Genomic DNA, 15,985 nt, shown 5'->3' with positions numbered 1-15,985 from the left:
AGGAAGAAAGGATAGCAAGACAGAGAGGTGGAGCAGAAGAATGAACCCGGTAAGGGGAGAGACTTGCAAGCCTGACGTGCTCCACAGCGCACGGGCTTACTCACAGCGTTGGGGGACACCAGGGCGAGCACTGATCTCAGAGCCGAACCCTGAAGCTCGCAGGTCACAGCCGCACGCAACTGGAGCTCGGGAGCCAGTCAAATCAAGGGGCGTAGCCTACACCGCCCTCTGTTCAACCAATCCAATCCCGCCGTTACGGGCGCGCGTCTGATGACGTATAAGAGATACGCCCGCAGACCGGCCTCTTTCAATCAAATGTCTCGCTTTCTTCATTGACACTTCCTGTTTCCGGGTCGTTGAGGTTGCCTCTCTTTTCCGGTTGTTTGGGCGGAGTAAGTGAGACGCGCCGTTTTTGAGCCGGTGAATAAACAGCGGGGAGTCGAGGAAGCGTTTAAGCGACTGACGGATCCAGAGGGGATGATTTTGAGCCTCACGCGTTTGTGGTAAACTCCGTTGTTTTGTTTATTTTTAAGTGGCAATGTCTAATGTCCGATTGGGTCTCTGCATCTAGGGCAGCAGTTCGTGATAACTCCAGGGAAGAGTAAAAACATTGATCCTTCGTCTCTATTCCCCTTCACCCTCCCAGTCCTCTTTGCTGAAGCTCTGTACTTCGTCCTGGAGCGACCGACAGAGTAACCAAAGTTCGCTCTCCTTAGTGGTTCGCGGATAAACAGCTTAAGTTGAGCTAGGTTGATTTAAAGTAGTTTCAGCAAACAGAAGCAGGACGCCTCGCTCCCTTTTTCCACTCCCCCCATAAAGATTCAAGTCTAAACGGATTGGTTCATACAGCAAAACAAAGCCGTAACGCTGTCCGACTTCAGCTGATTTCATTTAAGCACTTTATGTCTCTTCTTCTTATCTTAATAATCCAAAGCTATCACCACAACTGCCCACAAGTTAATTTGATTGCATTTAGTATATCTCATACATAATAATTATTTTCGTATCCGTGTCCACCAGCCAACTGTTAAGCTATGATTTCCTGTGGATCTGAGAACGGGAAGGAATTTTTATCTTAATATTTTTTTTTTAAATTAACACTGAAATTGAGTTGTCCCAACGAGATAGAAATCATGACTCTGGTTTAGATTCTTACAATATCTGTCTCATGTGATCTAAGACTTTTTTGTATTCTGTCCTGCCATTTTGGTATTACAGGTACCAGCTGTTGGTACTGTTTTATCTGTAAAACCTTTTAGTTAATTTACTGAACTTGAGGCTAGTAAGTTTTTAGTTAGTTAGGATTTAGAACCTGGACTGGTTGTCCTCCATTTATAGCTTGTTCTTAACCCCTATGCCACTGTCTGTCAACCGGAGCCATTTTTGACAGTAACCAGAAACAATTTTGGTTGTCACTACTTGGAAGCAGGGTGATTCTGGTTTTTTCGAATAGAGATGAAAATGCTGCAAACCATCTTATAGTGTGCAAGCCAGCCTTTTACAACAACAACTACAAATTGTGTGTGTGTGTGTGTGTGTGTGTGTGTGTGTGTGTTTGAATGAGGTCAATGAAGCTTTCCACTATGAGCTATTAAACACCACTGGCAGAGGACCAATTTTGTTATGTGTTGCTTTTGTGTTTCTGATTAGTTAATACTGATACTTTTGCTGACTCCACATTAAATTATGAGGCAACGTCATAGAGCATTCACACCAGCAATGAACCCTGATGTACACTATGAATTGGGAGTAATATGAGTGTAGGTACACTCACTTCTAGCTTTTGTACCATTGATGTGGGATGTTAATGGTTGGTGAAGTAACAATGAGTAGCAATGGTTAGGTAGCATATGAAAACAACTTTTACTTTCCTTACAATGTGTTAGAATCCAAAGTTGGTCTGGGAGCTAATCTTTTTTTCAAGTATTAGCTATTAGAAAAAAATGAGAGTCAAAAGATATGGCCAATTATTTTGTGATTGAGTTTGACACACATGAAATTCTGTTAAATTTCTATAGAAATCTTATTCTCAATGTCTGTCTTTAAAATAATTGTACAAAATGGTTTGTAAATCACATCTACTACTGAGTTACACATTATTGAGTATATAATATATGGAGAAAATGATTGACAGAACAAAACTTTGTCAAATGAGAATCATAAGAGCCCACAGAGTTTTATAGAGACATGGAAGAAGAATGATTAGAAAGGATTTGGAAAGATAATGGCTCCTAATCTTAGAGACCAAGGTAGGCTAGAAGACAATTCGGGTACATGAGAGACAGAATTACCTTGTGTGTTAAGAAGTCAAGTCTAGCTAGAGAGGAAAACTTTTAATGTAAGAGTAATAGGAGAGGAGCATGAGAAAGTTGTGGTAGATTCTTGAGGACTGTCAATGTCAAGGTATAGAGTGTAGATGATAAACATATTAAATGAATATTTAATCCATACATTTTGTTCTGAAGTTTGTGACTGACTTAAGGAATTCATACCATTTTAATCTACTTTCCCTCCCATATCAGATGTCCTTATTTAGTGAACATGAACGTCCTTAAAGTCAGTTTTTCTAGGAGAGGTCCACAAGTAAACTGGAATCATTGTGGGCTTAGTAGTGGTGTTTTAGTAGAAGTCAAGTTGTGGGAATTAGGTATTTAAAACTGAAACAAGGAATAAGTCCAGGCATTGAGTAATGTACCACATTGTTCAATAACAGATATAGTGATTAGGGAGGTTCTACTAAATTTTGTACCTGATTTGTGCCTGATACCATGGTTCTTCTCCATCTTAAACAAGTGAGAGGAAACTTTAAGGTTTTGTTGTTTGTTTTTTGTTGTTGTTGTTTGTTTGTTTGTTTGTTTGTTTTTAAGGTTTTTTTCAGGGTCTCAGTACTTGCTGCTCTTTCAAGGGCCCAGGCTTAAACCCAGCACACACACATAGTAGCTCACAGCTATCTCTGACTAGTTCCAGAGGATCTGCGTTCTCTGGCCTGTATGACCACCAGGCATGTTTGTGGTTAACAGACGTACATGCAGACAAAGCACTTAGCTATAAAAATAAATAAATTTTAAAAACAATAAATTTGTAGAGTTTAGAAAGAGAATAATTGCAAATTTAGTAGATATATGCTAAGAATTAAAACACATATGTGAATATTTACTTTTTTACATTGTGCCTAATTTATAATCTTCTACTCATTATAAAATACAGGAATACATAACTCATCCTGATTTTCTTTTTTATCAGAAATGAGTTTGATTATAAAAATCTACTAGAGAAAAGTTATTCTGAATGTTACCAATGATAGCTCCATCACCATTCCCATGTCTGCTTTGTAACTCATGAGAACACTAAGTAATCAGCATCCTTGTAGCCTTATTACAATTCACACAGTGTAGAAGGAGGCACAGCCTACCTCCTTATGAGGGACAGACGTTCACATTGTGGAATGATAGTACAAGCCTAAACTGTATCTCTTTTTACCTTTGCCATAAATTAAATTATGGTGAACCTATTACTTGAATGTTCTCTGACCTGACATTGCTTTATATTTTCTTGAATTTGGAAATGGAGATAATATTGCATCTGGGAATAAAACAAAAAAAATTTCAGAAGAATCTTTTAAATTATTTTCCTGAAACCATGCAAATGGTAGTCATTTTAAGTAGTGAAATTAAATTAACATTTTTTTCTAATGAGAGGCAAAGGTTTGTGTTTGTTTGCTTGCTCATTTGATTTTGAGACAAGGTTTCATTTATCTTGTCAAAGACCTACTTCAAACACTTTCTAACTGACAGTGGCCTTTAACTTTAGCCTTCCTGGCACAGCTCTTGAATGCTGAAATTTCAGACATGCACACCAAACTAGATCTATACAGCTCTGGGAATTATATAAATTTTAGATGAACTTTCAACCAGTTGAGCTAGCCCCAAAGTTATTTTTTTAACATTATTAAATATATTAAAGCAGAGATGCTTTTCCTAAATTCTGAAGACATAGTTTAGAACAAAACGTCCTTTTAGCTTCCTGTGGAAGCTGTTGGAAGCCGATAAAGAGACCCACAGGAAACATTAGATGGAACTTGAGGAACCCTCAGAAGAGGGAGAGGAAGGAGGCAGAGTGTCCAAGGACACCACAAGAATCAATTCAGCAGGGCTCATAGGGGTTCACAGGGACTGAAGCAGCAATCACAGAGCCTTCTTGGGTCTGCAGTAGGTCCTCTGTGTGTGTGTCTGTGGGGTGTGTGTGTGTGTGTGTGTGTGTGTGTGATATAGATAGATAGATAGATAGATATAGATATAGATATAGATATAGATATAATGGTATTTAGCTTAGTGATTTGGGGGACTCCTAAAGGTAGGAGTGTGGGTCTCTCCTGCTCTTTTATCTGCTCTTGGAAGACCCTTTTTCTCATACTGGTTGCATCATCCAGCCATGATATGAAGGTTTGTGCCTAGTTTTATTACATTTTATTATACCATGTTTGGTTGATATCACTGGGAGGCCTGTTCTTTTCTGAAGGGAAACAGAGAAGCAGTGGTTGAGAGAAAGAAGAGGGGACCCATGACTTGAGGGATGGGAGAAGAAACTATGGAGAAGAATAAATAAAATAGGTTTTTTAATGTATTCTTTTCAATAACAATTATACAAGCCTTTATCTCTTTCCTTCACCTTTTCAGACTATGTATCATTGTGATTGTACTGTTTAGATCAAAATGTCTGGTAAAGCAAATGCTTCTAAGAAAAAATCTCAACAAGTGAAAAGAAAATTAAAACAAAGAGCCAATAAGGAAGCGGATTTGCCAGAGAACGAGGTAATGAAATATCAAATCTTATCTTTCAGATCGCTTTAATTAAAAATATCTATTCTCTTCAAAGGGCCAAAAGTAAGTTTTACTACAAATTGTAATTCATATCTAATACTTTAGTGCATTCTTTGTTTATAATATCTACTATACTTTTTTCTGCCTACTGGAAGGTATAGTATTTGTATACATGGAATATGTGTTGCAAAACCATCTTTTTATCTGTTGTTTGTTTGTATATCTCTAGGTTGAAAACACAGCAAAAAGGAACAGAAGTCATACAGGACATCTGTCCTCTAAAGGTATTTGTTCTGTCTGTCTTGTTTAAAGTGTCTTCTCCTGGTTTTCATGACAGTGTTTCAGCCTCTTGGTTACAAGTTCAGAAATAGTAAAAGGTGGTCATAAGCAGCCACATGCACAGTATTTAATTTTAATAGCAGATATAGAGAGGTTTTCCTGTCACATTGAGAAGAACTAGGAGACAAATTATTATCCCCCACTCTGAATTACTCATCTTTGATATAAAGACAAACCTACTTCTTCCTCTCTAAGATGTCTGTGCTTTCAGTTCTGCCCGGACTGTACAGAGAGTTTGATAGTTTATAATTACTAGCTTAAGCATTTCAAATGTAATTAGTTTGAAATACCATTTTCTTAAACATGGCTTCTTTGTAAGAAGATTCCTTACCTATCTTACCTATTGGTGTAGGTAGTATCCTGATTTTCTATTTCCTAGGGTTCCATGCTTTTACATTGTAACTTCTGCACTCCTGTAATTTGCATAGCATCCCCTTTTCCTTTACCTAGTCTTTGTGAAGCCAATACTGTATATTATCCCTTGTAAGTAGAAGAGTTCATTATCTAAGCCTTCTAGCACACACTGTTGAGGTTTACCGGCTATACTGATTAGAACTAGAAAATGAATCTCTGTTCCCTACTATGAGTTATTCATCTCTGATCTAAAGATATACCAGTCAATATCTATTTCTTGCTTGTTCTCTTTCCAATGTTTGGAAGTAGTTTTCCAGTATTTTTATTGAAACTCTTAAGAAATCAAGTCATTTTTTTAGAAGCAAGTTTTAATGATAATAACTTGATTCTTTATTAGAAAGTATTTCTATTGCTGTGTCAATTGATAGTATATCAGGTATTGTCACAATAGCAAATGCATCATCAGTAACTGACATGTTATAGCTTATAGCTGCAATAAGATGTGTATTCAAAAGTAGAATGTCGTAGCTTCATAATGCCACTACTGTTTTTTTATGGTAAAATTATATTTAAGTGAAACTGCAAAACTTCTAGATTGATTAGACTCTCTTTTATTACTAGTAACAGGAAAAGCAAAATATGTTCATCTAAAGCGGGTAAAAATATCATCCAACAAGAGAACAACCTGGCAACCACTTCCAAAGAATACTGAAGAATATTTGCAAAGTATGATGGAATCAGTAATTCTGTGAGTTTGAAAGGTTTTTTTTTTTTTTTTTTTCAGCTCTTGACTCTTAGGTATTTACTATTTACATTTGCTCAATAATACTGCATATCTGAGTTACTTTCTTCATGGAGGTGACAGCTGACAGCATGCCTACATAAACATCCTAAACAGCAGAGAGATTGTCTAGTCTTACAGGTTCAGCAGCTTTGAGCCCTTGGGAGGCAGAACATCATGGCATTGGGAGCAGTACCTTTGAGGAAGCAAAGCACAAGACTGGCACCAGGGACCAGGTGTCACTTAAAAGCATACCCCAGTGCCCTGTGTGTTGTCCAGCCAGTCATTACCTCCTAGAATTTCCATGAACGAAGACCATATGTTCTACACATATGCCAATGGCAGACATACCAAATTTATACCCTGACAGTATTTTAAGGCAATAAAGTATTCTTCAGCTTCAGAAAAGGTGTTCTTTTGGTGATTCGTGATTAGCATTACTCTCGCAAGGGGAAAAAAAAGATTTTCTTAATTGTAGAAACTTCGGATTCTATCAGTGAAGTAAAAATCAAGTCTGTGTGGGTTGCAGTCTCTAAAACTTTTAAATTGTTCTGTCAATATTGATTCTTAAGAAATCATGTTCATGATTAACACTTTCTGTGAAAACTTCCATGTTATATAAAATACAAACAGAACTCCACCATGATTGCACCAGAGAAGTTGGGTATGTGAACTCTTATGATGCAATATAATTCGAGAAATTGCAGGTGTTCTGTTTAAAGTGTTTTCTGGGTAATAGAAGAAAAATGTGTTGAGATTATCATGTGGTATGTGTGTGTGAGTGTGTGTGAGTCAATGAAATCTACTATTTTGTTTTAATATATACCAGGAACAATAAAACCATAGATATACAATACTAAATACAATACTAAAAATTTTAATATAATGAATTTCAATTAAAAGTAAGTTATGTTGGTTAAAAATGTATCTAGTAAACCCACAGAATCAATGAAACTGGGCTCACAGTAGCTCACAGACACTGAACTGCCAACCAGGGACCCTGAATGGGACTGGCCTAGGCCCTCCGCACAGATGCTGCAGTTATGTAGTTTGGTCTTATGTGACTCCTGACAGTGGGAACAGGGGCTGTCTCTGACTCTGTTGCCTGCTTTGGAGACCCTTTCCTCTTACTGAGCTGCCTTGTCCACCTTTACTAGGTGAAGAGCTGCCTACCCTTCCAGCAACTTGATATGCCATGACTGGTTAATATCCATGGTAGGGCTCCCCTTTTCTGAAGAGAAACAGAGGGGTGGATGGGGGTAAGCAGGTGGTGAAAAGACTGGGAGGAGAGGATGGATATAAAAATTAATAGTAGTAGTAGTAGTAAAAAATCTAATATGAAGGAGACGTTGAGTGATTATGCTTAGCTAGTGAGGATGAACACTTGAAAAGTTTTGAAATACAGATTGTATTATGTTTCAAAGTAATATTTACTCAATCTTTTTGTCCCCCAGTGGAATTTTAAACAAAAACATTAAAAGGAAAGAACAAATTCAGTATCATCTCAACCAGTTGAAAAAAAGGTAACCCACAATTGAAACGATTAAATCTTAATTATTTTTAACATGATTTCCACCTGTGTTCTAAAATAGATTTCTATAGAATATGCTTTTCATTACTTTTTAAAGGAAATGGTGTTTGGAATTACATATTTATCAAATTTCAGAGAATGTACACAAAAGAATATGGTACTCGCGTAACTTTTATGGTCTTAGTGTTGTGTGTTTTATGTATTTAAAAGATACTTGATGACATTAACTCCTTTACTTTTTAACAACTTAAAGTGTTTACAACTCTTGTTTTATCTTATGCTTTCCATTGCTGTTGTTTACCCTATGGTTTTCCTTCACCTCTGTATTGATTGCATTTTCTTTTGCTTTGGTAAAACACCAGGACCAAAAGCAACTTGGGAAGGAAATGGTTTATTTCACCTTACAGCCTATAATTGATCAGTGAGGGAAGCCAGAATAGAAACCTAGAGATGGAAACAAGTGCAGAAGCCATGGAGAAACACTGCTTATTGGTCTACTCTTTGTGGCATGCTCAGTCTACTTTCTTACAGCACCCAAGAACTCCAGCCCAGCGATGTCACTACCCACAGTGACCTGGGCCCTCCTACATTAATTGTTCTGTTTGCACGAGTTTGTAGGCTTTCTTTTGTTTCTGTTGTTGTTGAAGTCTAGCTTTAATCTATGGTCTCTGACTAGGGCCTAGCTAAAAAAATGTTCCTATACTTGTGCTGATTTTACTGCATTATTGATATGAACTAAGTCAGGTTCCTATCCCATGGGCAGTCAAAAAGTGCTGCCAGGCAGACCAAGATGCTAACTCGTAATTTCTAAAGAAAGCTGCATGTAGCAGCCAGAGAGAAATAGTGACTGTCTTGTTGATAGTGTTGTAACTGTTTTTAGGGTATACTTTTATAAACTCTAATAAGTTTTTGAGATTCTTGGAAACAGAACCTCAACTTCAAACACTCAGAACATTTAGAAGAGTAAATTGAACCTTACAGATAATTGATTTAATGAAATAGGAGGATCACAGCCTTTATGTTCATTCTAAACTAAAATGTATGCTACTTAGAGTTTGCAGAAAGGCTGTTCACTGTAGTCCAGTAATGGCTTTGTGGCAGCTTAACGTTCTCGTAACAGTTTAGTCAGACTGATTCATTGTAGGGTTTACGCCACCAATGAGTGCATTTAGGAAGATTAAGCTTTTGCGCATGGTCCCTAAAAGAAAAATCTAGGTTCCACTCTTAGGTAGCTGCTTTCAAACCATTCTTTTCTGTTTTTTTTTTTTTTTTTTTTTTTTTTTTTTTTTTTTTTTTTTTTTTTTTTTTTTTTTATGTATATGAGTGCTCTATCTGCATATAGAGCCTGTAAGCACAAAGAGGGCATCAGGTCACATTACAGATGGTTGTGAGCCACCTATGGTTACTGGGAATTGAAACTCAGGACCTCTGAAAGACCAGCTAGTGTTCTTACCCGTTGAGCTATCTCTCCAGCCCAGCTTTCAAATTTTAAGTGCAGGTATCCGTTCTCTGAAATACTTTAAACTGGAAGTATTTTAGGTTTGGAGATATTTACATATAAACAACAATGAGTTCTTCTGGAGATACCCAATCTAAACCCAAAATTCATTTATTTATCTTGTCAGTTCTCTTGAACTAGTTTTATGCAATATTTCTTTAAAACTTCACCTTTATTGTATGTGTGTGCACACATGCATATAAGGTATGGTATGCATTGGAGGTAAAACACAATGTTGAGGAATTGGTTCTCTTCTTTTACCTTGTATTCCAGAGGTTGAGTGCAGGTCATCAGGCATGCATGCTAAGCGTCTGGGGTCTTTACCCACTGAGCCATCTTACCAGCCCTTATACAGTGTTTTTACACTTTTTTGTTCATAAGTCAGTGTCTTATGATAGTGAATTTTCCACTAGTTTTGTGAAATTTCATTAGGGAAGTTTCCATCAGTTTGGCACCAAAAATTGTCCAAAATCTGAAACTTTTGGGTTTTAGGTTTAGGAGGGTGTTCACCTTACAGTAGAATTTATAGAAAAACTAGTTACTATGGCAAAAGCAACTACAGTGATTTTATTCTTCATTTTTTTTAAAAGATTTATTTATTTATTATGTACCCAACATTCTGCCTGCATGTATGCCTGCAAGTCAATAGAGGGCACCAGATCTCATTATAGATGGTTATGATCCACCATATGGTTACTGAGAATTGAACTCAAGACCTCTGGAAGAGTAGCCAGTGCTCTTAATCTCTGAGCCATCTCTCCAGCCCCTATTCTTCATTTCTTTCTCATAAATTTGAAGAATCGGGTTTGAAAACATTTTCTGTCTGCTGGAAGTGGGGACTCCTACAAATAAGACTTCAGTTAGATGTAAAATGGACTCCATGCCATCCTGCCCTACAGCAGAGCATGTGGACATCTTATCTGCCTTGGCTTTAAAACTGAATAGTCTTTGAAAGCATTTACATGAACCTTTATTGGCTGCATCCTTTACAGTGAAAGGTGAGGTTAAGTAAGGGTCAGACTCAACTTAGAGTTCTTTCTTTTATCAGACATTCCATACTAAACTGACAGACTCACATGTATAGTTGTATAGAAAGTGTAGTTAAACAATAATAGAAAATTCTGATTTTAAAGTGTAAACTAAAAAGTGTTTTAGTAAAGTACCCTTAGCATTCCATGGTTTGAGATCATTGTTAATGTATTAAAAAGTTAGGTGATGTTTTATCAGGAATGTTTTGGGAAGGAATGCCATTAGCCATTGTGGGGAAAAAAATTTAAAAAATGTTGTATCCCTTTCAAGTGTGGGAATAGAAAAAATGAAACTTTTTAAAAATGGTATTCTTCACAAAAATAAGCATGTTCTATTCTATTTTTAAGACTACTACAACAGTGTGCAACACTGAAAGTTCCTCCAAGAAAGCGGAACTATTTATCAGATGTGTCAAATCTGCTGAAAATGGAAAAGACCAAGGAAAGAGCGAATGAAGAGAGCCTGGCCTCACTGCAGGTGCCATTCAAGGCCTTTATCATTAGCGAGCTGGGGAAGGGACAAGGGGAAATGTAAGCAGCACAGCATTAGTGCTCTCAAATTTTGGATTAGGGGTTTTTGTTGATTTTTATATGTTTTGTAAGAAAAGCCAGGCTGTCACTTGAACTTTAAGCCTCTAAATTTGACGTGATTATGATTTATCTGTGGTCAAGTAACAGCGCCGTTTTTTGAAACATTTTTTCATCTGTTGTGATCATGTTCTTCACCCCACAGTTTCTCCCAGATCTTCCTTTCCTTTCCTACTTCCCTACCCCCACCCACCTATATATTCTCTCTGTGTGTCTCTCTTTAAAATATAAAACAATAAGAAAAGGACAACTACTTTCCCCTGCCTTCACCAGAGGTGGAGGCTTGCGTGCATTAAACATTCAGCGTCACTCATATTCCACAGCCATGGCCAAGGAAGGCAAATCTGCTGAAGGTGTAATGGGCGGCAACACTGCTCTACAGGAGATGCTGAAGACTTCCCTCTTCCACAATGACCTAACACATACACTAAGCTGCCATAGTGCCAAGCCCGTCTCTGTGTGCTTGCACACAACTGTGATAAGTCCATGTATGTCAAGCTGGTGGAGGCACTTTCTCCTAAGCACCAAATCAACCTGGTTAAGGTTGATGACAAGAAACTAGGGAAACCGGTAGGCCTCTGTAAAACTGATGGAGAGGAGAACCCACAGAAGGTGGGTGGTTGCAGTTGTGTAGTGGTTAAGGACTAATAGCAAAGAATCCTAGGCCAAGGATGTCATTGAGAAGTACTTCAAATACAAGAAATGAATAAGTAAAATGTTGGCTTATTTAAAAAAAAAAAAAACCACAAAAGTGGAAATCAAAACAAATAAGCAAAAGAACATAATAAGACCAAAAAGTCTGCAAAATTAGGATTTAGTTTATTTTATGTTGTCCAAACACTCCTAGACATGGGCAACCCCACTCTTTTACTCTATTTAGTTGAATTTGCAGTATTTGTAATTACCAGTGCTTATCACTGAATGCTATAGAAGTCTACATTAGTTCCATACTGTTATGGAGGTTGTAGTCATCATTGTGATTGTTGTCTCTATAGCACATGTGTATCGAGGACTTTGTGTCCAAACACCCCATAGTTATATCCCTAGTCCCCACCACAGTCTGAAGAGTATAAACTTTATTTTACTTGAGAAAAAATGTTACCTTTTCCAGGTGAGCTATAAACAATCTGCTTAAAGTGAAAGGATGTCAGCCTGTCATACACCAGAGTAAGGCTGTCCTCAAGCTCCCAATCCTGCTCCTGTCTACATGTTGTGATTAGAGCTGATGCCTCCAGGCCCAGGCTTCCTGTATGATCTGTTTCTCAGCAGTTGAAGACAGACATTTACTGGGGATAAGGAATCAGGCATGCAGCAGAACGCAGAGAAAAAGACCCTCCACAAAGCGGAACCAAGGAAGCTGAGTCTTTTAAGTCTCGGAAGGCTCTTCCTTACCTAATTTAATGGTTAGTCAGTTTGAAGAAAGACAGGACAGCATATCGGCCCCGAACTGTTGTATAGCATGTCTCCCTCCAGCCTTGAACTGGTTAAGCCAGTCAATGGGGAGCGGCACAAGGCTTCTGGTTTAAGCTGCCAGTGTTTTGACTCAGGTTAGGAGTGTGAGAAAGCCAGCCATCTTGAAATTTATTAACCTAGCCATAATCTCTGTCTCCCTATCCATATGCTTGCCAGGATGTCTGTCTAGCTCCTAGTACCTCATTTCTCCTTTTTAGAGACCACCCTAACTGTTGCTAGGGTCTGTGGGGGTGGGGGTGGGGTGTCTACCACTCTAGCTTTTTTGGGCTGTCAAAATGGGATATGAGGGAGGAGGAACAGTCAGAGTGCCAAAGAAAGGGATCTATCTAAGTGGACACATTAAAACTTAAGCAATTGCGAAGACTCTGAACATGAGCTATCCAATTGGTGATAGATAGTATGGTTCTTTAGGCTGTGCTATTTGAGAAGGTAGGTTCTTCAGTAATCCTCAGAATAAATGAGGACTACTGAGATGAAGGTCTGCAAAATTTTACCTTCTAGGGGTCTTAATAGGGTTTGGTTTTTTTGCCAATTAAAAACTTAAAAGCAGGGAGTAGCACACACCATCAATCCTGGCACCGAGACAGGCAGATCTCTTGAGTTCAAGGCCAGACTGCTCTACAGAGAGACTTCCAGTACTACACAGAGAAACTGTCTCCTGAAAATCCATGAATGAATGAATGAATGAATGAATGAATGAATGAATGAATAAATTCAAGCAAACTCTATCTTGAGCTCAACAAGTAGCAGCAGCAAAATCTTGAACACAACAAACCAGCAGTTGGAGAAAGGCTTTTATTGGAAGCAAAGAAATTTACATGCAGCAGAGAAAAAGGAAACATATAGGAAGAAAAGACCCTCTACAAAACAGAGGGGGTGCAAAAGCCGAATCCCCACATATAATTTAGAGAGATCATAGCCAAGCTATCACCTTCGTTTTGGGCTTTTGCCCATCAGGATAAATTATTGCATGCTATTTTTCTCTTAATCTGTTAGGATAGCAATAATAAACTGGTATACATGGTTTACTTTATAATTGTCTTAATCTGCACTTTGTAAATCCAGTAGCTAGTTCATAGCAGTGTGGTGCTAAGGAACAGGTTAACTTCACCGTGGAATGCAGTTTACAGAATTCAAGCTCTGGGATATTCATAAAAACGAGTAGCCTGCTTTCTTTTACCTAGCAATTTCAGTGATAGAAAGAATTGGACAAAAAATACTGTAAGGGAAAATAAACCAGTCATGACCAACATGAAGCCTGACTCAAAGTGTAAAGTGGTTCCTATGTACAAGGAACTCAAAAAGTGAAAATGTTCAATATTATAGAATGTATTAGGATTTTAACTAATATGGTATCCTAATCTTACATATTTGTTAAGTCCTTTAGAGTTTTGCATTGAAATATTTACAAGTGAAATGTTATGATGTCTAGGATATACTTTAAAATAGCTTTAATGACCCAGAAGGTGATTTATACTGTTCTTGACCTGCAATCAGCATATTCCTGTTATTCTGATATTTGTTTTATTAATTTTGTACTTTTTGTCTCTCTATAAATTAATATATTTTTTAATTAGAAAATGTTCATACAGTATTTTATTAATTTTTATTAATATTAATTCCAGTGCCTAGCATTCCATTCTTTTGGCATATTTAAACAGGAGGCATTCAAATGTTCCTAAGTAAAAATAAAAATATTTTCATTTGTTTCTGGCACTTGAAATTACCTGTTACTTAACAGATGCTGTTGCCTGGGGTCCTTGGGCTGTGCAACTCCTACAAAGGGTTTGGCCGAATCTCCAGTGCTCGTTGGCTTCTGTGTTAAGGTAGAAGAAGCACTGATGAGCAGAGTTATCGCTTTTATCCTTCGGTATAACTCACTGTTACATTGGTCATGCAGCTTTCTTCCAGAGTGTTTTACAGTATGAGGTATTATGTGTATACACATACACACACACACAGTCTCCTAGGGTTTCATTTATCATATATTTACTTCAAAATATTAACTTTTATTTTTGCCTTAGGAAGAAATAGACAAATTAGTAGAGACCACAGAGTCAATGACTGAGAGCATTCAAACACTAAAGAACAAAATTGAAATTCTAAAAAATGAAGTGGAGGAAGAGGAACAGGAGGTGAAACAGGTAATGGTTGAAAACCATATTGATAGTATTTAAATAAAAATTTTAATGCTAAGATAGTACCAAGATAACATGAGTTTTGTAAGGTGGATAAAACTGCCTTTTGAAATAATCCCTAGCTTTCTGTTTCTATTTAGGTATTTCACATAGAGAGCAATAAAGTACTGGCTCTTCCAGAACTTTCTCAGAAAAGTCTTAAAGCGCCCATACTTCAAGTAAGTCCCCATTTACCGTTTGCAAGGCTATATTTTACACACACACACACACACACACACACACACACACACACACACTGATATAAAACCATATTCTGCTTCTTTAAACAAACTAATCCTGTTATAAAACTTTTGATGAATTACTTTTCTTAGCATATAATTTGAACATTTTTTCTGTCCATTCGTGTACACTCATTCCTTATCAGTATTTATATAACACTCCATTACACAGATGCACCATTGTTGTAAAGTACTGATAGAAATAAGAAATTTTGTATTATACTCCTTTATATACTTTTACATATTTGTATAGTCATAACTATAAGTATATCCTTCTCTAGTGTTTGACTTTTAACAGAGTTATATGGCTCTTTATAGACTAGCATTGTGGTATGTTATTAATCAATACTCTTGTAATTTGTGTTTCTTCCAAAGTATTCATTGATATTGTCATGTAACTGCTCTTTTTATTATCTGGAGTACTCCAGCAGAGCAGGAAAGGGGACAAGAAAAGACTTAATTTGAAAATAAATGGCCACTGGTTGATGACTAGTGACCTCGGGTGGTAGTTACTTAAGATTATGTCTCTAAATATCAGAAGTTTGACATTTCTCATCATAAAATGCTAAAATTAATTGTACTGTCTTACTCACAGAAAGAAATGTTGGCACTCATTCCAGATCAGGATGCGCTTCTGAAGGACTTGGACGTTCTTCATAATGCAGCCCCAGTGAAGGACGTGGCAGCGTTCATTCAGGAAGCCTACAGGAAGCTTGATGGCTCCTAAAGAGTTGGGTTTTGTTTTGGTGTTTAAGGCTTGTTCCATATTAACTTATTGTTGATGAATTGTAAAACTTTTTCCTTTTTATAACAGTCTCTCACTGTTTGTAGCCTAGGCTGGCTCAGCACTTACTCTGTCTCCCATTTGGCCTTGAACTCACAGCAACCCTGCCTCAGCATCTTAAGTGCTGGGACTACAGGTGTGAGCTTCCCATCTGGCCAAAGGTATACAACTTAACTGTAGATCTTTCTTCAGAACAATTAACCTCTGCTATCTACCATAAAACTAGCCTTTGTGGACTTACCATTAATATCTAATGTCCTGAAAACGTAGCAGTTACTAAATCTAGGAAATCTGTGTATATATAGATATTTGCTAAAACCGTTACTGAGAATTATTTTTAAAAATAAAAAAAAATGCCATGATGTATACTTTA

At 37.2% G+C, this 15,985-nt stretch overlaps 2 protein-coding genes and 1 pseudogene across 2 annotated transcripts in view; 2 read left to right on the top strand and 1 right to left on the bottom strand.

The window, feature by feature from the left end:
• Positions 1-237, bottom strand: part of Mmut (methylmalonyl-CoA mutase) — a 25,117-nt gene extending 24,880 nt beyond the window's left edge. Inside the window, exon 1 of the mRNA XM_034521306.2 lies at positions 105-237. The gene's annotated coding sequence lies outside the window, so the exon portion shown is untranslated. The remainder of the gene's footprint in view (positions 1-104) is intronic.
• Cenpq (centromere protein Q) lies at positions 227-15,985 on the top strand. Its single transcript, XM_034521307.2, has 9 exons — positions 227-503; positions 4,677-4,811; positions 5,050-5,104; positions 6,135-6,261; positions 7,749-7,817; positions 10,700-10,829; positions 14,437-14,556; positions 14,691-14,768; positions 15,424-15,985. Exons 2-9 carry the CDS (start codon positions 4,713-4,715, stop codon positions 15,553-15,555), a joined length of 810 nt encoding a protein of 269 aa, XP_034377198.1. The 5' UTR covers positions 227-503; positions 4,677-4,712; the 3' UTR covers positions 15,556-15,985.
• LOC117722302 (small ribosomal subunit protein eS12 pseudogene) lies at positions 10,928-11,772 on the top strand (annotated as a pseudogene).

The sequence above is a fragment of the Arvicanthis niloticus genome, chromosome 17, assembly GCF_011762505.2.
Source record: "Arvicanthis niloticus isolate mArvNil1 chromosome 17, mArvNil1.pat.X, whole genome shotgun sequence".
In the NCBI taxonomy this organism is placed as follows: domain Eukaryota; kingdom Metazoa; phylum Chordata; class Mammalia; order Rodentia; family Muridae; genus Arvicanthis; species Arvicanthis niloticus.
Note: the sequence above shows the minus strand (reverse complement) of the source record. Positions and strands in the feature narration are given on the sequence as shown.